Source organism: Bactrocera oleae, chromosome 4 (genome assembly GCF_042242935.1).
Source record: "Bactrocera oleae isolate idBacOlea1 chromosome 4, idBacOlea1, whole genome shotgun sequence".
Classification (NCBI taxonomy): domain Eukaryota; kingdom Metazoa; phylum Arthropoda; class Insecta; order Diptera; family Tephritidae; genus Bactrocera; species Bactrocera oleae.
The window spans coordinates 72,196,635-72,221,526 of record NC_091538.1 but is presented as its reverse complement, the minus strand read 5'-3'; the positions used below and the strand labels follow the sequence as shown (position 1 = coordinate 72,221,526).

The 24,892-nt window shown below is 36.6% G+C and overlaps 1 protein-coding gene across 1 annotated transcript in view; it reads left to right on the top strand.

Moving 5' to 3' along the window:
• Positions 1-24,411, top strand: part of LOC106623219 (uncharacterized) — a 112,526-nt gene extending 88,115 nt beyond the window's left edge. Inside the window, exons 5-14 of the mRNA XM_014243039.3 lie at positions 11,579-11,711; positions 11,973-12,116; positions 12,571-12,771; positions 13,841-13,909; positions 14,854-14,963; positions 15,111-15,325; positions 17,479-17,617; positions 18,126-18,231; positions 18,552-18,714; positions 20,983-24,411. Coding sequence (XP_014098514.3) covers positions 11,579-11,711; positions 11,973-12,116; positions 12,571-12,771; positions 13,841-13,909; positions 14,854-14,963; positions 15,111-15,325; positions 17,479-17,617; positions 18,126-18,231; positions 18,552-18,714; positions 20,983-22,667 — 2,965 coding nt within the window. The 3' untranslated portion in view covers positions 22,668-24,411. The remainder of the gene's footprint in view (positions 1-11,578; positions 11,712-11,972; positions 12,117-12,570; positions 12,772-13,840; positions 13,910-14,853; positions 14,964-15,110; positions 15,326-17,478; positions 17,618-18,125; positions 18,232-18,551; positions 18,715-20,982) is intronic.
• The last annotated feature ends 481 nt before the right edge of the window (positions 24,412-24,892 follow it).

Sequence of the window (24,892 nt, the reverse complement as noted above, 5' to 3'; positions counted from 1 at the left end):
TGTTTAACTGCGTCCATAAGTTGCTGTGCTTGTATGTACTGCTACTAACTATCCGCCGGTCTGCGTTGTTATTGACTACTGCTAACTTTAGCAAAGTAAATGTACACAGCATGTACATGCTTAGGCGCATTAGAGCACTCAATTTTTATAAAAATTGAGATTACCGATTTTCGGGTTTATAACAGATAATGACTCGACTGCTTCTCTTTGAAAAATTGTGTTTTTTTTTTTTTTAGTTTTTCATGTACCACTTACAGACGCAGAAAATATTTTCTTTATATTAAACACTCAAGAGCAAATGCCACCAAATTTGCTATAGATACAATATTGGAATCCCGTTGTCTTAATCCCGAATTCGTGCAGTAGTGGCGCGTTAAAGCATTACAACTCTCAATACGCCACATCCTTAACGCGCTACTAAGTGCGCAGTTGGCATTAAATTTTGTTTGTACTTTCATTTTCCAGCAGAGTTGCTTTTCACGGCAACTGAGTTTGTTTTCCACTGCCAACGGAAGTCAAGCAAACACCTAAATAATGGTTCAGTTTACCGTGGAGTGACATAAGGTACTTGTATTAGTAGAAATAAAAGCGCAAGCTAAATGCGCTTTTAGTAGTTGCTTCAATTAGCAGTTATATAAAGGCGGTAGCAAGGTCAATATTTACTACTGAATTTGTCGCTTTCTATTGCGTAATGGATTTCGTGTGCACATGCAATTTAACTTTTTGCTTAATTTGGTTTATGCTCAGCTATTTTAGCTTTTAATTAGCAAACTAATTTAGTTTTTCTAAATGTTTTGTGGTTGTCTGGCAACCTGCACAACGTTAGATAAGTTCTATATATCGCGCAAAGGTTATTTGTACACCATAAAGTAATCGGGATGAAGAGATGAATTGATTTCCGGATGAATGCTCAACCTTGCAACCATTTGGCCGTGCTTTCATCCATCCGTCCCTCTTATCATCTGGCCGTGCTATCGTTTCTACTTCCAATCGGCCATCCTCTTCAATTCATACCTCCGTTCCTCAATCCGTTGGCCCACAGCCGTCGATTTGACCTTCCTTCTTGTTCATTATAATTTTTTCAAAACGATACCGATGTTTTGTGAAATCAAACCATTATTATTTGACAATACAAATGCAAAACGTTTTGTAAGGGAGGTGGTATATATGTGGCAAAATTGCTATAGTCTAAACTTATAAACGGTTAACGGTACAAACTTCAAAAAATATTGCAGCTGTGCAATCAAAATCAGCAAATCAGGCAACAACCACGTCTTAACTTATTTGGATTTAAGTTTTTGAGATACCGATCTGAAATTTTGCAAACGCCTTTTACCGATATCGGACCACACTTAAATATAACTGTCCAAGACAACGCTATGATCTTTGAATAAATACTTCACAACGGACGACTATAGCATATAGCTGCAATGCTGACCAATCAAAATCAACATACAGATTTGCATGATATCTTTTCTTCTTATTAAGTAAACTTAATACCACTTGCAGGTTGTTTATATAATTTTCGGTTAGATGGAAACCATTGGCCGGTTACGTATTATAGCTTCGATGCAGCCAAAGCTAACTTTTTTCTCGTTTCCTTTATATAAATGGATAGAACTTATGGATAGCTGAGCTGAAAGATGATATGATTTAAAGAAGCAAGAATGTGATTTGCCTTGCCACTAATAATGACTCCAGAATACTCACCAGGCTCTCGGCTAGGCCAGTAATTAGGTCATTCTTGTCTGTAAATTTATAAAACTATTTCTATCTTTCTATTTTCAAATCTAAAGGCTTTCCAAATAATTTTTCACTCATATTAATTCATTCATAACGAATGCACAATTAGTATCTGTGGAATTTTTAAGTTCTCCGTATTTAGTGGTGACAGACAATTGCGAGCTTTTACAATCAATTCGAATATTCAGCAGCATTTAACGGTAGTTCAGGTCTGTAAATTTGAATCAGAATCACAATTTGCGTATTGCGCCAGGACGATGTTATTGGCTGTCAAATTGCCAGAGACTAAGTAAATATAAATAGACTAAATAGAATATTTTCACTCCTCGTGCTGTGTGTGTGTCTGTGTTATTTTGTGTAAATTACGCAAGTTGAAAAACGTGTTCCTTGCATTTTTGTGCTTTTTTATTTTGTCCTACTCATATACGTACGAAAAAAACGTTATTCGGTTTTAATGCAATGAAATTATATCAGTTCACACACGCGACATGGCATGTGGGTTGTGGCGGCGTTATGCAATGTCCTGCTTATTGCCTCATTTGCTAAAATTCGCACAGTTGTCGTCGCCTCACACACCTCATGCAGAGAAATTTACTGCGTCACAGCGACATTCGCCGAGTCAATCGGTTTGGCCGCTTTTCCGATATTTTTCCAAATTTGTGTTGTGGATTTCATATCCATGTTGCTTACGTATTCGACTTTACTTTCAATCACCAACTTCTTTGCAACAGTTTATGCCTCATTTGCATATGTATGTGTAAAAACGTACTGCTATGTGTTCACATTGTGAATCCAATATGTTGCGTTTACTTCTGCGAAATTTAATTTTCACAATAAGCATGCCATTACATCCCTATGTACATACATGCATACTTTATCAAATGTTAAGCCTGCCCATGAACGTGGCCTCGTATGTGCGTGTGTGCCTGTGTGTGTTGTCGCACGTATTTGTGTAAACTTTCGCACGGATTTCGCAATTTCCATTCAGAAGAATGTCTCATTGCATTTCGTCGCCCTCCTTCCAATTCTGTCGCTTTCTTTTCGCTACGTTTCTCGCCCTCCTTTGGCGTATTGTTTGTTTATTGACAGGCAGTTTTCTTCTATGAGGCGGGCGCCCAGCGCACAGTGGCTCCCCAGCAGCAGAGCATAATAAATAAATGAGATTTAGCGACTACTTACATTAATGCAATAAAACGCACTGATTTTCCACTGATCACGTTGTTTCACTTTCCCACTTCCCGCTGCACTCACATCAGCGCACAAGCGAAGGCTACAGTAGAGGGCGCTCGCCTGAACTGCAGCGGCGCTTTCGGGGACTCACGTCGCGGCAGAATCAATTGCTGTTGCTCGCAGGCTGATCACAGCTTGACAAGCTGATTGCGTTCTGTCTGTTTGTATTGTTGTGCAATTGTTCTTTTTTATTGTCTCGCAAATTGGAAAATCTGCTGTTGTTTTGTTTTACTTTTTTTTGCAGTGCTGATTGTTATTTGGCTCGGGATTTGTATTGATTAAGATGAAGTTGCAGGCCATTTGTGTTAATGAAAATCAGTTCGAGCTCATTAGCAGTTTAAGTTGCTTTCTGCTAGGAAACACACCGCACTCCGCACATACAGCAATAATGTAGGCATTTGAGAATTATCTAAGAAACAGAGACATTCACATATACGCGCAAGGCATGTTTCTGATAGTTGAGACCCGCCATTTAGACAAGACCTAGTATTCAATTCTGCGATTACATACATTTTAAAACAAATTTTATATAATATGATCTTTCATTTGACAGTTTTTATGTCGCAGGGTTGTATTTTGATAGTCGTCAAGGTCAGCTAATAAGCCAAACTGTAATAAATTTTAATAATCAGTTACACAGCAGACAATTATGAATGGAGTCAAGTATAGGAATTGTCTTACTGAGCATTGCAGTATATTTTTTGAAAATTGTCAATTCTAAACTATTCACTTCAGAGGATTTGCTTACGGCAGTCTCATCTTATCGTTGGTGCTGACATATCCAACTTTTAAGAAGTATTTAGCTTACATTCGTTGCAAATAAATGCTGCCAAATGGCAGAAAATTCATATGTTCAAAGAAATAAGGGATCAGTTCAAATAATAGAGAACTAATGGGGATCCTCACTGGCATCTTGCGCTCTAAACATGTGTTTTCTTCTGCTAGTTAGTACTTTGGTTTAGGAAACGGTTTTCAAGCAGAAATTTGGCTAGCTAGTAGCAGTTGTTTGGAGATTAAAATGTGTTAATGTCACATACCTGTACTTGTATATGTGCCAAATAAAACGGAATTTTCTCTGTTCAACGGGTTGGAATTATGCGATTACAAATAACTAGAAACTGCATTTTCACATTTAAGTGATTAGGGTATAATACAAGAGTTACAAATTAGAAGTGATTTAAGTTTAATCATATAAAGAGTGAGTTTTTTTTAAATAAATAAGATTGTAGGCTTTATAAGCAACCAATAAATTTTCTGCTAACTTATTAAATGCGAAGGCCACACCGGCTAACAGCAATTGAGACTTCTTGTTAGTATCTTATAACTTTACTTGATTCTTATCATTATTTAGAATTCGTTGTACTTACATAACTACCTAAGGTTCCAGAACGTGCTAACACACCAACTGGTACACACTTTCTCATTGTGCTGCCACTTAATAGGTATTGCGAGCAGCAGCTTAAGGTATGAGCGTTCGCTGCGGTACATAAAATATGGAGTACATGCTATTTATTTCTATAAAGCATATATTTGTTACAGATGCGTGTGTATGTAAAGACAATTACTAGCACGTGGCAATAATAGGGCTTAAGCTTGAATAAATCCTTTTCATTGTTACCAGGCGACAAACCCTTACTTCAAAGCACCAATGATGTAGGAGTACCTAACTTGACTGCAAATAAAATACAGTGGCTACTCAACAGTTGTTTACGGATGACTCTACAAGACTTACTGTTGATAATGAATATCTCGTAAATGCTTAACTCAATCAAAAAATTACGAAAAAACGATACCATTTTGTAGAAGTGCAGCAAATTTCTTTCAAAACTTTAAGCTTTCGATTTATAATGATTTTTTATCATTGAGCTATAAAATTTAAAAGAACCAAAAATTCACCCGGATTTCAACTCGTCTCGTCGTCGTGATCATTTATATGTATATTACTCGATATCTACCTCGATTAGTTTTAGGGGATACAAACAACCGTAAGATGTAAAAAACTATTATACAAGTATTGTATTGCAGCAACTGTTGCAAGAGTATGAAAACAAATTTGTCTTAAAATAATCAAACTTTAACCGTTAATATCTTTTAAACGGTTAGGTTTACGAAAACCCGTAAGAGACCATTTTGTGTTCAAGTAGTTGGAAGTGAGTTATAAAGTTTTTATCTGATAATAAGAAAAAAAAAATAACTGTAAGGCGGAGGACATGCTCATTACATTTAAGGGCTCATACTGGGATAGCCTTTCTTAGATGGTAATAAGTATTTAATTATATATCTCTTATGTAAGCAGTTAATGTTGTGTCGATCGCCACAGGTCGGTTCGGACACACTTTGTAATAATTTCATAAATTTTTTTTTTTTTAATTTTTAAACCCTTTGGTATACAGTTCAAAAATAACTCTTCATTCTTAATTTTATATTTATATTTTGCTGTAATCCAATTATTTTTATTCAATAGGTGACAAATCCAATTCGAAAACTCATAATAGTGTGAGATTTTTCGTAATGTGGCAACTTTATTTCTTTCTGTTTGATATCCATATTATTACATCCTAAGCATTCATCAAAAATGCTGGTTTTCCTTACTCAGGAAAATTACAGTATATTTGTGTACATTAAGATTCCAAATGTATGTATAATTCCCCTCTTGTATTTGTATATCAACTCCTTCTTAATATAAAAATTTATGCTTATATGTTTACTGACTAAGTGTCCATGGAATCATAAAATTTATTAAGGACCTCTTCGGCACTTGTTTTATCTAAGGCAATAAAAAATCCATCCGGACTACCGTGCCATGATAATATTACATAATATTATTTACAGAGTCTTTTATTAGCCATTTAGACTTACGTCTCAACATAACATTATTTTGTAGATGGGTTTTCAGAGAGATACACTTTCCAGGACAACACAATATTAAATTCGCCCATTGTCTTAATGAAAAAAGCAGAATCCCTGAGACACTAATAGAACACAAACACAATCCTTATTTATCTACTAACTGGAATATTCAATTCAATTACATACATATATACATACATAAATACTTGCAAACATTGCGACATTACTTTGACATATTATGACACCGCCCATTGCTGGCATTCTCAACAAATGTTATGCAATATTTATATTTAATTATTTATCCTAGTGCTGCTATGAGTTATTCAAGAGACTTTTCGAACGGACATAACTAAGCAATAAGAACATTAAGAAGAGATTGATATGCATGAGGAGGTAACAAAGTCTTGTGCATTTAATCAAGTTTATGTGCATAAATTTACTATATACGTATAGTCTCTGTACAAGTATTACAGCATCTAATATTTATTTAATTTACGTGGAAGCATTCGTTCATTTAACCGAATCATTGACATTAACGAGATAAAGAAAACTGGACAAATATAACTGTCATCTTTAGAAAACCATTCAAATAGTAGGCATGTACAAATCATATAGTGCTTTCATACATATAATTGTTATACAAGTATATATATAAATATGTACCTACTTATCCAAATTCCCTTGTCAATAAGAGAGCTTTGAAGGCTATGACTGTACCATACTGTAAAACTGAGAAATCAGGAATTGAAATAGCTGTTCGAAGGTAGAGCTATACACATGGGATGAGTACAAACAGTCACAGATACAAATCTTTTAAAGACAGAGAAAACACTCAATCGATTTTGCTGCAATTTTTAAGACAACTCTTTGCAAAAGTCCGAGAGTTAAGTAAATTAGTTCCACTAGATGGCGCTAATCTCAAATTGTTACCAGCAATTGTATTTGTAGTCTGCTTTGTCTCATATTCGATGAGAAGCAAATATTGAAGTTCACACTGCGCCAGCGAGCAGATTCGCCTAAAATTATATTCACTCAAGCAATATTACAATTAAATACAGCACGTACCGGAATATGACAACAGTCGCTAACGGCTTGCGCTCGAATTAGACTTTGCCTCGTGGCATTTAAAATCCTTAGCGTATGGCTAAGAATTTACAAAAAATAAATACTTGTAATATTGTAAAATACCATTCTGCGATCGCATGGAGTTACATGTCACCTACCGCCTACCTACACAGCAACACATAATACGCTCTCCTGCTGAAAATAGGATTGAGTGAATTTTGTGCGGGATTTAAATACGTTTGTGTGGGTATACGTGTGCAAATGGTGCCACCGATGTGCCCACATAGGTGAATTTATATTTCGTTTTCCATTCAAAAACACTATTTTACCTACACACACATGCACACCCTTACGGCCTCTAACATGTGCCAGTAGGCAGTTACAGGTCTTTCCAGCGAATTATAAACGTGGCAGTGGTTGGCTTGTTGTCGACTGCGCGGCTTATTTCGAGCAGGAAAATAAATAAACAAAAATTAGCAGCAAAAGCAGAAGTATGAGCTAATGCCGGAGGGAAACAAATAAAATGCCTGGCAACAAATTCACTAAATAAGCATCGCGGCTGTTGGTAGGGATTTTCCACAGTTTGCAGAATTAGTTGAGTTGGCTTGGCGAAATTCGTTGAATCGGTGAAAAACCTCAACTTACTAACTTATCATATCTATGTGGGATTTCATGCGGCTAAAAATCGCAATTTGCATTTAAACTAAACAAACAAATAAGTTTTACTTAAATTGCTTTAGGTATGGACTTAAAGAGGTTTAAAAGAATAGACTTAAAGAAATTTAAAGGGTGAGGTGACGTTAAGACACCGTAAGTCCCAAAAAACTTTTTTAAGCTATTGCATAGCTTCTATCGAGGGCTTTGAGCGCGGGGACTTAATCAAGAAATACCGTAACGGAAATAAACCTAAAGATCACAAAGTATGCGTAAAATGTTTGCATACTTTAAGGCCTGTTTTCGCATATCTCAAGCAGAACAAATCAATTGACGCCACACAGCAGTGTGATTCAAAAATAATAAGATTTACGATACAATTTTTTTTAATGGAAAATTAAAATATGAAATTTAATAAAAATATATTTAATAAAAAATAAATGATTTAATATTCGGAATCATAATATTAGAGACTTTATAATTATTTTAGTAGTAAATAGCTATCTCACCTTTTGGAACAGTTTCTCGTTTAAATTGAACAATACAATTAAAATTAGGTATTTCATTCGGATTATCAATGGTAATACATTTCCAATTATCTTGGCTGGCGATTTCAACATCAACTTCGCTGATAAAAGAGGAACGGTTGAATTTTAGCGTATTTTCTTTCGGAAAAATTTAATTTGAAAATAAATAATCATCCACAAGAATCCACAACAAAATATGGCACCACCATTGACGCGGTATTTTCAAGATATTTAGAGGACATCAAGTCTCAAACTTATGTTTCTTATTTCAGTTACCATAAATCTTTGGTTTCAATGATGGAAATTCCTGAATAACCTACATGTATTGTGAGAAAATTAAAAATACTGCATAAAAAATAAATGAATAGTTATAATTGCACAAGTTGATAAAAATGCTATGCAATAGCTTTACCCCGGCAGTCCTCGAGTGCTACATGTATATTTTTTTTTTATTCGAAGGACACACTTGGTGCGACAAAAATTAAAAAAAAATTCTATATCAATTGTTTTAAACTTTTTAAAGTTATATGATATAATGTGGTAAAATTTTTGAGGAGGAATATGGAATTTGAAAATAGATTTTTTTTAAAATTTCACAGTAGGTGGGTTGCTCTAAGAATTAATCGGATGCATTCACATTCGACACATTGAAAAGGGTTAGACGCCTTCTTAAAATCAAAACCACGGAATTACTGTTTTAAAGATCTCCATATAACTTAAGCATACCAGCCGTAATGCGAAAGATCAGCAAAATCTTTGAAGTTCATGATGTATGTGCTTAGGCATAGAAATAAGAAGGGTAATGTTCGCTAAACTTTTTTATTGACTTAAGTTTTAGAAATTTTTTTTTAAGTCTAAACTATTGTCGATTTAATTGGAATTATTCAAAATTTTTGTACCAGCAAAGGATGCGCCTTATGTGAGTTACTAGTATGGTGTACTATACAATATTATAAAGTATGCAGATTGGCTTACTCATATGCCTACCGTTGTTGTGCAGCCAATATTTATACATATATTACATATACTGCTGATTCGTTATCAGTAAATGATCCAACATATTCGAGTGAAACCAAAAAATAACTGATACAGCAGTATTCACTGTCAGCCATGACAATATTCGTACGTATTATATATAATATATAAAAGTAAAGCAAATATATGTATACAAAAAACACACAGTAAATATGTGTGAACATTTGCATGACTCAATCAAAACAGTTTCGGCTGATATATACAGATATATGCAAGCAATGAAGTTCGCAATTTCGGCACAGAGCTATGCTCTGCCGACAGTGTGTAACAAAAGTGTACGAACAATGCCGTTCATCCATTCGCAGCTGTCACTAATAGTGTGGCATGAGCGACGGCATTTTTGTCATGGCATTTGTGGCGCTTGTTTCTTTACATAGTGTCATACGTGACGTATACGTAACCGTAGTGTAATCACAAATGGCTGACAGACACAAAACCTCGAGCGAATGTACGGCTGAGCGTCTCACTGCCACACCCACCGTTATTTGTGCGATGATAATACTCATATGTGCCACCATTAGCGTAAATAAATGTATGTGTGTGAGATTGTGTGCGAGTATGTGCTGAGAGCGTGTGAAATTGGCAAGTCTATTGACTTATTTACCCTTAGCGTTGTTGTTAATATTGTTGTTTTCCTTTGTTTGCATTCCTTGATTCATTCTTATATTTTCATGGATATTATTTCCCCTTATTTTTATTTATTTATTTAATATACGTACAATATATGGTTTGTTTATTTGCAGTATCTTCTTTTCTTTTTTATTTTGGAGGCTTTGCTATCGGAATTCATAGCTTTATTTATTTTCTTTCTCCGTCGAACCTTTTCACCGCTTCGATTCTTCGCCATCTTTGTTTTGGCGCTGCCTTCGCTTTGTTGACACTATGATATTTTGTTTTATTGTAGGCTTTTATTTCCTTTTGGCCTTTCACTGGCCTGTCGAACATGAAATATCTCTTTTAGATTTGCTCTGTTTCAGCGCGTCAGGCCTCACACGGCTTTATGCTAATGCCAACATACACACACCAACATATATAAACAAAGTGCATTTGTGCCTTGTGGCTGACGTTGAGTTCCTTTTATTGATTTATTTCCTCATTGTGCTGCCCCATTTGAGTAAAAGCAATAGTATGCTAAGTAAGGATCAGCGTCGAGGCAGAGGATATGTAGTTAATTCGCCAAAATTGCAGACCGGAATTAATGTACGAAGGATTTGCTTAACGAACTTGGAAATTATGCGAGAGTGAAAATCAAAGCGCTGACCTTGTTGGAGTGATCTTATTTGGATGTGGCGATTGGATTACTGTATTTTTTATAGCATTACACGCCCATAAAGGATTTACGAGAGCATTTAAGTAATGAGTCGTTAAAGTTTATTTCTACGTTTGCTAAAATAAAGGGGAGTTACAGAGTTACTTATCACGTCATCATTTCGTAAGACGAGCGGTCCTGATGATGATGGCTTGATAGTTGTTTGGTTGTATGCCAACGTCAGTGGAGTTCATTACATTGATTTAAGACAAGAAAGTGTTAATTTTGCCATAGAAGAACCAGAGTTTATTCGGCCAGTTGGATAGCAGTTATAGACCATAGTTATCCGATATCCGCGGTTCCGATGAATGAGAAGTTTTTTGCGAAAAAAAAACATGTGCCAAAAATTCAGGTTGATGTCTCGAAAACTGAAGGAGAAGTTCGCGTATTTACAGACAGACTTAACTCTTCACTTAAAACTGTGTACCATATTCTATTTTTATAAACCTATAGTAAATTTTTGGACTCGTGGTTTTCTTCTCTTGGTATCGCAAAATTTTTAATAATTTCTACCAAAGGTGAGCAAAAGTGTCTGACCTTACGACTTGTTGATAGTGAATGTGAAGCACACCCTCACGAAAAGCTTCATCCGCTGCACGCCTTGTCAAAATTTCTGCTTCTTTAACATTACATCCGGTACTGAAATCTCGGAGAGCTGAAGTGTCAGTCTCAACTTCTATACTCCTGGATATAGTACCGTCTTTTTAAGACATGTCCGCTCTTCGCCAGCTCTAGTTCCATGACAAATGTGATAATAAATACAAAAAATATTTTCAAAAACTGTGCTTCATTTCAACAAGATCACTCAGTGAGAGAAGTTTAAAATATTTAAAACTTTTCTTTAAATTTGGATACAAAATTGAATTTAAATAAATCTTCATTAAAAGCTAATCAAGTGTACTTTACTCATTCTATTTTTTCATGTCTCCTTCTGCCACAACAAAATGGTCAATATGTTCAAAACTTTTGGAAAAATAAAACAAATAAACTATGTCAATATATAAACTCACAAACGAAACAAAATACTAAACTACAAAAACCATGCAAATTTGAAATTCGAAACTGCAAACACAAACCACGATTGGCAAACTGGAATACACAAACCACTAAAATGAAAACAAATGAAATATTAACAACTTTTGTAAAACAACTGCAAAATCTCTAGAGGAACTTCAGGCATCGACATCGACTTGAGGCGTGTGGATATCGATCAATGTCCGCAGCGAAACTCGCCGGGCAGCACACAACCACTGAACATATTCGCCGGCACCGACAAGTGCAAACAACGCACAACAATGGTATGTACATACATAAACAATTACTGACAGTTGAATTTTACTTTCGTTGCCGAAAATCTGTAAATAAATAGAAACGAGAGCAAGCGAAATTACGCAGCATACAGTAAGGTAGAAATCATCTAATTCTGGGTTTCGCTTTTAGATCACAAATTTTCCACATAATCACTACATCCCCTATATTGCTTTTTTTGTTCGAAAACTGTTTTCTCAACAGACGTTGAAAAGTTTTCCAATTCTTATTCAAATTTTTTAAATTTTCAGTGTGAGGCGTTAAAAGGATTGGGCTTTCGCCGTGGCTCTTATAAATGTGTTTGCCGCAAGGGCTACTACTTTCCAGACACCATGTCTTCGCAAAAGTTCTTCAATGGCAGCCTGTTGGAGGAAGAGTACGAGAAGCTAATGCTGGTAAGTGCAACAATTATGAAATTTTCATGGAAATAATTTAATCCGAAAAAATCGCCTTAACCCCTAAAAAAAATATCGGATTACATAATGTGATCAGCCCGAAATATAGAAAACTCCTACTTGCTGATGTGATTTAACTGTAGTCAAATGACATGCATTAATCGATGATGGACGTTTAAACAAATCACTCAAAAAATTCCAAATATATGAAACAAAAGGAAACGGAAAAGCTTCGTCGCAGAGCGATAAATATTTGTCTAAGCTGATTGGAGTGTTCAGTGTTAAGTTGTTGAGTGACTTCCATTTACAGATTCACAAAGGTTTCTAACGCTTAACCTATAGTAATTAGACTCCTTAACCACAAAGTGATTAGAAATTTTCATATGTACAAATTAATACTAAAACATAAAATTTCAATTCATTTATGAGAGTTTCACACATACATACTTTTCAGGGCAGAAACTCCACATACAATATAATCAATGAGTACGAGTGCCTGCCGTGCGCCGAGGGCTGCGATTACTGCGAGGACGGCTCGCCTTGTATTGCAGCGCTTAATTGGCCGATGCGAACGAGTATTTTGGTTCTGGCTTGCACCGTTATCGGTTTACTACCGCCGGCCGCATGGTTCACATTCCGCTATCAACAAGTGAAGGTAAGTACCTCGCACTATACACTTGCATGCCATGTGTAGAACAACGGCAATAGCAAAAGCATTATTTGCACGTAAAAAAGTAAATTTCTTTGCTCCGCCAACATAAAACAGTAACGGTACACATATTGTCCGGCCACACGCAGCGCGACAGCAGAGCCCAGTCGCCAACTTGGCTGTCCGCCGCCAACCACAAAGGCACTTATGCCGGCAGGTTAACATTGAACGCATTAACCTTGACGACCCGGACTTCGGTCGGTGCGACCTGTAAAGACTGACCAGAAAAGAGCGAGTGTGTGGCGCGACAGTTGCGACGTCATAATAAAATTTAACAATTTTTATTACTTTTCCATGTTTGCTGTTGACATGTGGTGTCTGTGGCGGAAAACGTGGCGTCATTTGCCGCGGTGGCTGGGCCCTCTAAAACTCCGAGTTTATAGCAACTCCTGCACTTAGTTTTACGGCTAGAATGTGGGTGCACATCGCCCTGCGGCATATGTGTTATTGCATTAACCAATCCCCTCGCTTTGTTCTTTATTACGTCATTAAGTGCGCGCTCAGACACAAAAATGAAACATGCTGCCGTTTCCAAAACCAAGTCTAGCTTTTACTATACAAGTATGTTTTCAGTGCTAATTTTTTGCGTATCTCCAACGGCGCTGGCGACGCTAAGGCGTTGTGGTTTGTTTTCATCTAAATGCGTCGAACGAATGTTGCAGCAACACTGCCATAGTGAATTTTTATGTAAGACCAGCGTCAGGTTCGCGTATTTTCACTTTGTATTCGTGCATGTTCGATGAGTCGCTGTTGGAGCGGATGGATACGCCAGACACGATCGTAAACCAAATAACATAAAACTTTATAGATTTCCGGCTGACCAGCAACAGTCGAGGTTGTTAAAAATATCATTACTGAAGTGTCACATACATAAATATACGCCGCGTAGTTTTTGGAGTGTGGCAAGCTTACCAATGTGCTTTCACAAATATGATTTATTTATTTTTATTGAATTGTAACGTATGCCAATATCCACACAACACGTCGAATGTCATATTCTCCTTTTTATTTACAGGTTGTTCGTGCCGCCAGCCCGGCTCTGTTGCGCGTCATTGCCCTGGGCGCTTTCTTCATCTACTGCACAGTAAGTAAATGCTGCCCAATTCTTAAAAACAATTTCTATTGGACAGCTTTATACTTCTACAAATTTTTAGGACCATACAGATGCGATACTGATAAATATTATATATAACTTAAATAATAAATAGACTTACAAACTTAGGCAGGGCTTCCATTATGTCAAATTCCATGATGCATGAGCACATGAGTCATGATGTCAATTCAATTAATAAAAACTGGATATCTTTAAGGAATTGCACAAGAGAAAAAGATTATTGCTGACAAACACCCCTTAAAGGCACATAAATTCTTAAAAATTTAGGAAAGTTTAAGTTCCCGCCTAGTAGTTCTAAAATGGCATTAGTTTTCCCAACAATTACGACGACTTTTATAACGCAGTTACAATTATATAGTGACATCAAATATTATACTTCGATATTAACAAGGTCAAATCGGTCAGTTTAAGAATCGATGCAATAATATTCGCATAAAAGTTGTTTTCATTCAAATCCGGTTAAAAGTAATGCTTAATATAAATCAGTCGTAAATTTTATTTCTCGCACAAACTATTGCATTAACCCTAAAACACCTTTTTTGGACTATGAATTAACCCTAATTTCTACACCCTGAACAGGGTATGCTAAGTTTGTTATGGAGTTTGCATTGTAACATCCAGAAGAAAACGTTGGAGAGCCAATAAAGTGTAGATATAAACGATTGCCGTGACGAGCTGAGTACATTTAGCATGTCTGTCTGTCTGTATATACACAAACTAATCAGATTTTGAGATATTGATCTGCTAATTTGCACACCTCCTGTTCTCGCCAAAAACCTGCTCATTTGTCGGGGCTGAAGTAAATATATATTCTTTGTTTAATTTTTTTTTTGTATCAATGCAATGAATGAATTGCTAATGCATTCAGAAAACTATACAAAATGCAAGTACCGTTCTTTTTACTGTTTTTACAGAACATTGTGATGTATCCCAATCCGAATCTGTACACCTGCACGGCGCGAATATGGCTACGCGAAATTGGATTTTCACTAACATATGGAGCTTTGATGCTTAAAACGTGGCGGTGAGTCAAGTTTCTAATTGCAAAATGGAACTTAAATTCTCAGCACTTTAATCACATGCAACACATACTCATATGAACATTTATAACAGTATGTATGCTCGACTGACACCTTCGTCTCTTTGGCTCTCTCTTCCCCTAAAAATGCAGCATTTCGGTGATATTTCGTGTTCGCTCAGCAAAAGCGGTGAAAATCACAGACGCAGCACTACTGAAGCGGCTCGGCATTATTTGCGGTGTCATTGGAACGTGCCTGCTGGTGCGTACATTGGTTGCACCGCCCGATGTTGTGGTTGGCCGCACTGCTGATGATCTGAAAGCATTTTTATGCAAAACGGATTACTGGGATTACACTTTCACATCGAGTAAGTACTCGTTCGCAATACAAAGGAGCTGAAGTCGTCCGAAAAATAATGCAAAAACTATATACATACACAAGCACATATTCTCATACTGTTTGTAGTGGAAAGCATATTGTTTTTTTTATAAATATTATTGATTAGATCTACGACTTACAAGAGAGCTCAGGCTAGAAATAAGTTTGTGTCGAACACTTAGGCATCGCCGACTTAAGTGGCTTAACAGCTTTTGCATTCCTCGACGCCGTAATAGTTTTGCTTTAAATAAAGGGATAAAAATGTCATACACGTGCGCTTGCTACACACACATAGACAGACACGTACTCGTGCTTCGAGTTCATATGCGATTTACACGTATGTACGCCAAGCATGCCAAGGTCCATGGCTAACGACATGATGTGTAAACTTAAAGTATTGCTTGAGCATGCAGTCACACTTTTGGTACCGCAAATACGCTGACCCAGCACTGTTTGGCACACACGATAGCCGGTTTCGTGGAGCATGCCCGCACACCCACTGCTCTCGTAGGTGGATATTAAACTCACTCGGCTGTTTACATCCATACGGACATACGGTCGAACTAAGGGGCATACTTATATACATAAAAAGCTATTTGCATATTTGCGGAATACGATGTTCCTTAATGCCAACGACGTCGACTACTTAAAGGGAGAAAATTTCAGAATTTAAGCTGCACTCATTTAAGGATCCTCTGCAAAGCAACTAAGCAAGCTTTAGAGAATTAATAATTAGAAAGTAATGCCGAAATAATATTATAAAAATTAAGCTAGAAATAATTCTTCATATGTGAGAGCAAATAGCGGTATAACATTTTCTATGAAAAGTTTAGGCTATGAATACAGTGAAACGAAAAAGATAGATACTAGACAACAGACCTTAACAATGAAAACCGAATGATAACGTTGGCATATATTACTTTTGCTAATTTCAAAAGGCATCTTTCTTACAAAAAAATAAATTATGGGGCAAATAATAAAGTTGTCTTTCAAAAGGTTACTGTCTTAATATCGCTGTTTCGACTTAAGCCAGTTGTTAGTGATATCAATAGGTAGACAGGAATGATTCAGCTTTTATCAAGCGCTGCTCATCCAACATCGACGTTTACTCTCCTCATACCACGCAGTTGGCAGAATCCAAGCCAAGATGATGTATTGCATTAAATTAAATATAAAATTACTTTAAGCATTCAAATAAGGAACTTGAAGTAAGTGCACAAAGCCAACTAAGCTGCTAAATTGTACCTAAATCTGTTAGTTCCCGCAAACAGAACTATAAACGAATTAAAGTTTTTCCTCTCCACACTCGCTTGCCTCCAAATAGAGGGCAATTTCCGCAAGTGAGAGTGAGTGCACGTACATGGCCTTAAATATACCCACACACACATAAGCCAATAGTGCTTAACCGTATGAAGTCACTTATTCACAAGCAGGAAGTTATGTTAGCATGAAATGTGTGTCACATTAAATTATACAAACAAAAAAGATTTGAAGGGAACCACTTCATCAAATATGCGAAACACAAGTGCGACAGGCGAAATTCCGAGAAAAAGATTACAAAATTACCGAAACCAAAGGGAGCGCACAGAAAAGCAAAAAAAAAAAGCAAAAAAAAAAGGTGAAGCAAATCATAGCAAAGGCTGTTGCAAAGTGAAAGCTGTATGCCGTTGCTGTTGCTGTTGTCGTTGTTAGTGCTGGTGCAGAAAGCATAGCACTCGAGCGTGAAAAATTGTTGTGCTGCGCCATGAATAATGCAGAAAACTTACAAATTTTTAAAGAACGTTTTTTCTCTTCTCAACTTCGCTTGCGTTCGCTCACTTGCGTGTGCAAGTATGTGTGTCATTTAAACGTCATCAAATCAATATTCGCATAAATTTTAAAGTAGCTTAAAAAATTTCGTGATTTTGAAGAAAATAGAAATTACATAATTCACAAATGCGGCATGCATACAAATCATTTAAGAGCATTACGAAATATTATGTAATTGCAAAAGTCCAAAGCGTCGGAAGTATTATAAAAGCTCAGAAGTAAAATGGAAAAATAGACTGATAAAATTACTATTTCTGCTTTTAGATTTTTGCTGAAATAATATTTACTTTAAATTTTCACTATATTTTTACGTTTTCTTCCACAATTCCATAGTGGAGGTGCTATTTCTCGCCTGGGGTGTGCGCCTTTGTATTATGGTGCGTAAGGCGCCTTCCGAATTCAATGAGAGTCGCTTCATCTCCATGGCCATCTACAATGAATTCCTGCTGACTTGCTTCCTCAACGTTTCGATGTAAGTAATGTGCTCACAGGTTAAGTAAATGTCTTAAAATAAATTATTGAAAAGCATCAACACACTAACACACACAAATAAAAGAAATACTTAGAAGTATTTACACGATTTTATGATCATAAATACAGTTGGTGGGCAGTGAAATAGAACTAGCAATTGAGGTGCGCTGATTAATCGACGTGAGATCTTATCTAAATTTTAAATTAACTCGTTCTAAACCCTTAAATAAAACTAGTAATTACATTAAAATAAAACACGATTGAAATGAAGGAGTAAAAAACCAACAGATAAATTTCAAATTATATTGATTCTCTGGTAGAGACGAGCTCTACAACGGAATATTACACTATGACGTCTGCTAACTGGAACACAAAAATTTAGAGTTAACTCAGCAAAAACAGAAACAAACAAAAAACAATACAATAGAGCATAGTGACTGTAGAAAACACAAACGAAATCCTACTTATTTTGCATTTCTTTTCACTTTACGCTTCTTCAATTCTTGTAGGCTCTTCCTGCAATCGCCGGCTAATCCTGACCTGCTCTACATCATTTTCTTCTGTCACACACAATTGACGGTGACACTTTTATTGTGTTTAATATTCGGTAGCAAGGTAAGTGTCGCAGCTCTCCCACTCCATCGACTCCCATTGTGTTTCATCCGGACATTTATAAACTTATGTTGACAAGAAAATATGAAAAAAACTGAAAAAAATAGAAGTTAACGCGAATGCTAAACTTAGGCGAATGCCTATTATTCACTCGAGCGTATATAAATTCCATTTGTGGTAATATTATTTTTTAATCCTCGATTACATTCAAATTCCTAAATGACAATTCGTTTTCGCCTATTTCATTATGGCTACTTATACGACTTTGTTATTGTTGCTTTTGTTGCTATTGTTGCTTATTTTATATTTTTATGACTCAACAGGTTTATATTGTGTTGCGCAGCGGTAAATCGCATCAGGAGACCATTGGCATGGGCGCCAAATCCTCTGGCGCCAAATTCAATTTTCGTCCACAGGTGCGCACCTTTGCTAATCCCAGTTCGGTTACCACCTCCACCGTTCCCGTGGCGGGCACTACTTCAGGCGGTAAGTTGCAAATTCACATGCCTCATGAACTTTATCACTAATCGTTTGGCTTTTCCTCAGTTTGAAAGGGATTTCGCTTATCTACTCAGCATGCATACTCGAAGTTATTTACTCGAGCATTGTGTCTTTGTAGTTGGGCATTTTAGAGATTCGATATAATCAAAAAAAAAACAATAAGTTCTCATTCTAATTAAGTGTTAACGAGCCGCAATAATCTCTTGAATGAGGGCCTTCACAAAAACGTTCATCACGTCATGATTTGGAATTATGTGACACATAAAATGTCCAGGGACTATTGAGAATATACGATTTTTATAACTCTGTTTATAAATGAATAAAATGAATACGGAAGTCCATCAATTGATTTTTTTTAATTCTAGTTAGTTCTATAATTGCAAAAAAGGGTTAGGTAATTAATTTTAGTGTTCGCGAAGCAAGTGGAAATATCTCCTAAATTAAAGAGCGTTACAATACTTGAACCACTTTTTTGTAAATAAACCTCAAATAAGTTTTCAAAACAACAATTAACTTCACAAACAACTAAAATGAAATTTTAATAGAATTGCAGCGTTCTTTCGAAATTCGCTTATTGCTTAAATAATTTCAACAATTACAATCTGTAAAATCATTAGAAACACAAAGATAATAAAAAATTACTATCTTTGTACACAGTTTTTTATCAGCTCCTATCAAATCGACCAGCATCTAATGCACTTGAAATATCCATTAAAGGCTTTGCTTCAAATAGTTCCGCTACTCCGTTGCTTAACTGCTTAACTGCTTACCTGCCATCCTTCGCCATTACTCAAATAAGTTCGTAATGTCACTATCTGCTATACTTTGGCACTGACAGTTATCAATGCTTTGGCACTGTCATGTCAGGCGAATTGCATCATTTGTCAAAGTGCTCGAGCACGAAGCACTCTCATCGTGGCACTTGGCTCTCCGCCGCCGCTGCTCGAATTTCCACTTTCCATTGACAGAGAAGACTCGTTTCGTCATTAATGTTCAGTAATTTTTGCTTGAATCTTTCACATTTGCTCTATAACTGGGACGCTTCATGTCACTTACTTTGTAGTCGACAAATTTGACGACAAGTCGTTAAATGAAATACTTTGATACATCTTTATACAGTACTCTGACTTATAAAGTAATTCAAATATTTCCTTTTTGTGGGAGTAAATATTTTTTTACGAAAATTGCCAGCACAACTATCAAAAATTTCCCGCTTTGTCAACCAATACAATTAATTTTATAGTTGCGTGAAAAGATAAATGAATGTATGTGTGTGCTTAGTCTGACCACACTTTGTTGTTTGTGGTTATAACTCAAAAGGCAATGTATTTTATTGAACTCAATCACGCACACAGACGTTTATATCTACATACCCTGTAGGAAACAGCACTAGTTCAGAATCTAGTGCACTTGGTATCATTAGTTGTTTACGTTCTTGCTCTATTTCATTTAGATAACGCGCAAAAATTGAATAATTTTTTGTCCTTAAGAACCAGCTTATAAGAGTGGCTAGCTCACTCGACTTATTTCACCAAAAATACAATAAACTAACTCATATAGCTGACCCTATATGCCCGAAAGCGGCTCCAACTTTATTTAAGATATAAAACTGCTACAATCTCTTAGTTTTATAAATATTTTTAAAAAAAACTTTAGTAATTTATTCGTTTACAAAATCCTCGTAGTAGCATAATGTCGAATTCTATTCTGTTCAGTTCTGAACTAGAACTTTATCTGACCAGTTTTCGTTTCCCTACAGGGTAGGCGAACACATTCGTTTCTTATTGCATTTAAAACAGCTACATTTTCGATTTTACAGCCATTATTTATAAATAAAATATCAGAATGGCGTTATAATTCTCTGTTATCAGCCGCAGGCCGTTAGGAGTAAATAAAAACTTTTTGCTGAGTGGTGTCATTGTGGCTCATTTGTCATCATTAGTATTGGCTGCGACAGGGAACACACTGAGCAGACAGCAAATCTGTGGCTACACCCAGTGTAGAAATCTGATATGTGATTTCAAAATTGCTTCAAGTCTCTGTCACATTTCGATAACGTAAAATTTTAGTATGATTATTAGGCTTTCGACTGAGCACTGTACAATTTGATTAATTAATCTAGACTTATTCACTATTTACTTATTCAAAACATTTAATGATTCGATTAGCAATTATTTTCACATCTTATTAACATAGACCAAACTGAGCCCCAATAAAAAATAAACAGTGGTAAACTTTTCTCTTTCTCCGCAGACACCAAACTTTCGGACCAGGAAGCACTTGAAGAAATCCGACAACTAAGTGTGCAGCTACAGCGCATTCAAGAGATGGCGCCACCGAAAGGTGTTGCCGTTATGACAATCTCCAGTCTCTTAGACGGACTTAAAACGCCAGGAGGTATGATAATGGTCGCCGCCGCGGCATCTCAGGCAGCCACATCGAACAACCAACTAACTGTACGCCCATATACGCCTGGCGGTGCTGGTGGCGTATCTGTAAGCAGTGCCGGCGGTGGTGCTTTGCCATTGCTCTCACTCAATACCGAAATGGAGAAGTACAATCAACAGATGCAGACGACTCACAACAACAATGTCACGGCTGCTCCTGCGGGCAATGCTGCTAAGCCGACGCAACCGAAAACACTAATGCTGGAGGTGGAGACCAGCACAACCACAATCGAAGAGTCTCTATTGGCGCTGCGTGAAGACCGCGCCATTAATACTGACTTAACGCGGAGCGAGGATTTCCATCAACAAGCACTGGGCTGTGCGCAGGGGCACATCATTTGCACGCGCTGTTTGGTTATTTCCAAAGAACACTATTTCAGCTGCCGGCCGTTTACCCCGCCACATGGCTTAGCGGTTCGAGATGATGGCAGTGGAAAAAGACAATGTGGTGGCAATAGTGATCTTTGTATATATAGTGGTGCCACTTGTCAACAGCTCGGTTCGCCACAGCCGGAAGGCAGCATCAGCTTTGCGAATATAAAACTGGAATGTATGTGCTCGCAGCCTGACTTGGACATCGATGCAGAGGCGGATGTGTCATTGAGGAGACGCATCAATGTACGCAGCGCTGCTACCAATACACCACCTTCCACGAGAGGCAGCAGCAAGCGACGAAGTGGCCGTACGAAAACGTGCAGCCCCAGCTTGCAGGATATCGGCAGTGAGAGCTTAGGAGCAAACATCAGCTATCGTATATGTGATAATTGTAAAAATAAGTATCGTAATAGCAATAGGTGTGGTGGTAGAAAGTTCCGAAAGAGTATCACGAATGAACGAAATTTACGACAACTGTCGTCCGCAACAACTGCAGCAGCTACAATAATAAGAGCCGGCGATGAACGCCTAGCGCAAAAGAACAGTTTAGCAGCACGAACTGGCGTAACTCAGACGCGTAGCAATGACCTGCTTGACCGGCAACCTGCGACTGACCTAACCAGTACCCAAGCGTTCGCGAGCCACAGACAAAAGACACACTCCACGGACGACATCATCTTCTACACAACCACCGATGAGAGCAGCACCAACAGTGATGATACTTCAGATTGCGAGGGCGCGTGTATTCGGCTGCGTAGTCGACAGCGCGAACTGACTTTTCAGTCGACGTCTGCACTTAGCACCGTAAGCGGCGATTGTGGTGCATTACACAAAGACACTGTTGCAACTTCAGAAGACTCTATGGCGGCAGCGTGTATCGCGGCAGCGGCAAATATTGGAGCTACGAGTGGAGAAGTCGCTAACAATGTTCAATCGTCGGGTGATGTGTCGCATAATTCAAAAGGCACTGCCACAAATGAAGAACCCAAGCCAAGCTCTGCAGTTGGTGAAGACAACAGCGCGCCATCTAATGGTGCTGGACGCGCAAAGCGGCCCGACAAACTGATACTTGATCTGAATGATCGCTCCAAGTACACTAAAGAGGTTTCTGTTTAGGTTATTTTCGTTAGCAATGTAGGTACTCTCATGTAAATTACTTTAGAGAGCGTTTAGCAAGTCAGGTTTTGTATGTACATACATAGGTATATTAAAAAGTAGTAAGTTAAAATTTTACTAAGGAACTTAGTGGAAATAAAAACTTGAAATGGGCCTGCATAAATTCATATGCACTCTGAGGATTTGAAAAGAGCAACTATATCTATAATAACGACGTGCTGCTAAAGAGAAAGCATGATGAATACTCAGTAGACTAACTAAATATAAGTTAGGTTATGCGACTAAGTAGGAATGTGTACCTATATTGTCGGCCATTTGATGGCTCTATTTGCAGTATATTATAAGGTTTGTTAATTTCTAAAATATTACTAACTCATAGGTGATATTGTAGTGAGATTATTTATATTTACTAATTAGGGACTACTTAAAGGTAAGTACGATGCTTAAACCTTAAGTTGTTATCAGCTGAGCTTCATCATTTACACGTAGCAAAGTTCGCTCTTGTGACGGTCAATGAATTCATGAAAAAGCTGTTTTAATGTAAGACCTTGTGGTAAATTGAAGAACTAGTTTGATGGATTAACAATTACCCTTTATACCATAAACATCAATATGTCCTGTTTGGTCATCTTATAGACTTTGACACTTTAGTTTCGTGTCATTTGTGTCTGTAAAAGACCAAGCGTAGTTGATCTTTAATACATTTTTCCTTAAATACCAAGAAAAAAACAAAACGGATTATTCTTGAAAGTTGATACCTGGTTGTAAGAAGCTTTTCAGAATATAAGTAACAGCCATTTGAAAACGCTCTTCATTTCTCTTGTCCTTCAATAACTGCAGTGTCATTAACCTGGCATCTAAGTTCCTTTTTCGATATAGGCCGTCAGCCGTTGTATGCGTTTATGAAGAAGCTCTTCAATGAACTCAAGGCTCTTAGAGCACTGTGATTTGTGTATAAAACTAGTAATTTTAAGATAGCTAAAAAGTTTAGGTAGTTTTAAAGCAAAAACAAATAATATATAGATATTTTTTCTTTCTATAATGGTTACTCTCTCTTTCTGCCCTTCATTACTTCATATAATAAGCCTTTTATCACTTTGAAGTCACTATATAAATATTTTTGAATAGAAATTGTATATTTTATTCATCGTTCTCTTGCTTTCATCGTAAGTGCATGTAAATATCTAGCTTGAAACACTCACTCTCAAAGAGATTCTCTCGCTCTGCCGGCCCCTAACTATGGCAACTGATTCTGCAACTGAAATGAGCCCTGAGTTGCACAATCATTTTGCCATGCATTAATGCTAAGCGCACAGTTGTGGAATCCATTGGAATTACAGTGTTTCTAGTAACTTAGTTAGTATCATTCACAATTGAGATACTCTTAGCGCTAAACTATCGCAAACAAGTCAACTAATGAAATGACTTTTAGCTGTTTGTAAATAATTTACAACCGTAATTTTTTCCTAAAAACGTACACATGTACAAAGGAAGTGTGTTTACAATTACTGAAAATATAGAAGAAATATTTTTTACTCTTAATTATTAAAAATTCACATATCTCTGCCAAAGAAGTTACGATAAAATAGCAAAAGTAATGAAAAGTATTATTAAAATTTGTAATTATCATACATAATTCATAAATATAGACCTTAAGTATTTATTATGTAAAGCAAGTTTGTTGGTCATTAAAACTAACTGTATATAGACAAATAAATCCTTATGTAAAGCGCATTCGCACAAATGTTTACTTTGTGGTACTCAACTTGGCAAAAGGTAATTAGGTAAGTATTTGTACTGCTGCAACTACAACAACATGCAAAGGAAACATTCTCCCTCTGCCGCTGCATTTACTCACTCCTTTTGGCTTTAACGTTGGCACTTTTAATAAGCTGGCAACAGCAATCAAAAGTACTTTGGAAAGAAATTTAATAAATCAGAAAACAAAATCTTTTACACACTCGGCTTACGTAATAAACAGCCTCTTGCCAATTAAGTTCTTACCTTTTTAACGAAAATTCCAAGAATTACAAAATATTTTTTTTATTTATAACAAATAAAATAAAGTGAACTACGAACAAAAAAAGAAGGGCTAAGTTCGAGTGTAACCCAACATTTCATACTTTTGCAACTTGCAAGGATCAAATCCAGGAAAATTTCTTCAATTTATAAATTTTATAAATATATAAATTATACACTGACCGACATATTGAGCATTGGGTATG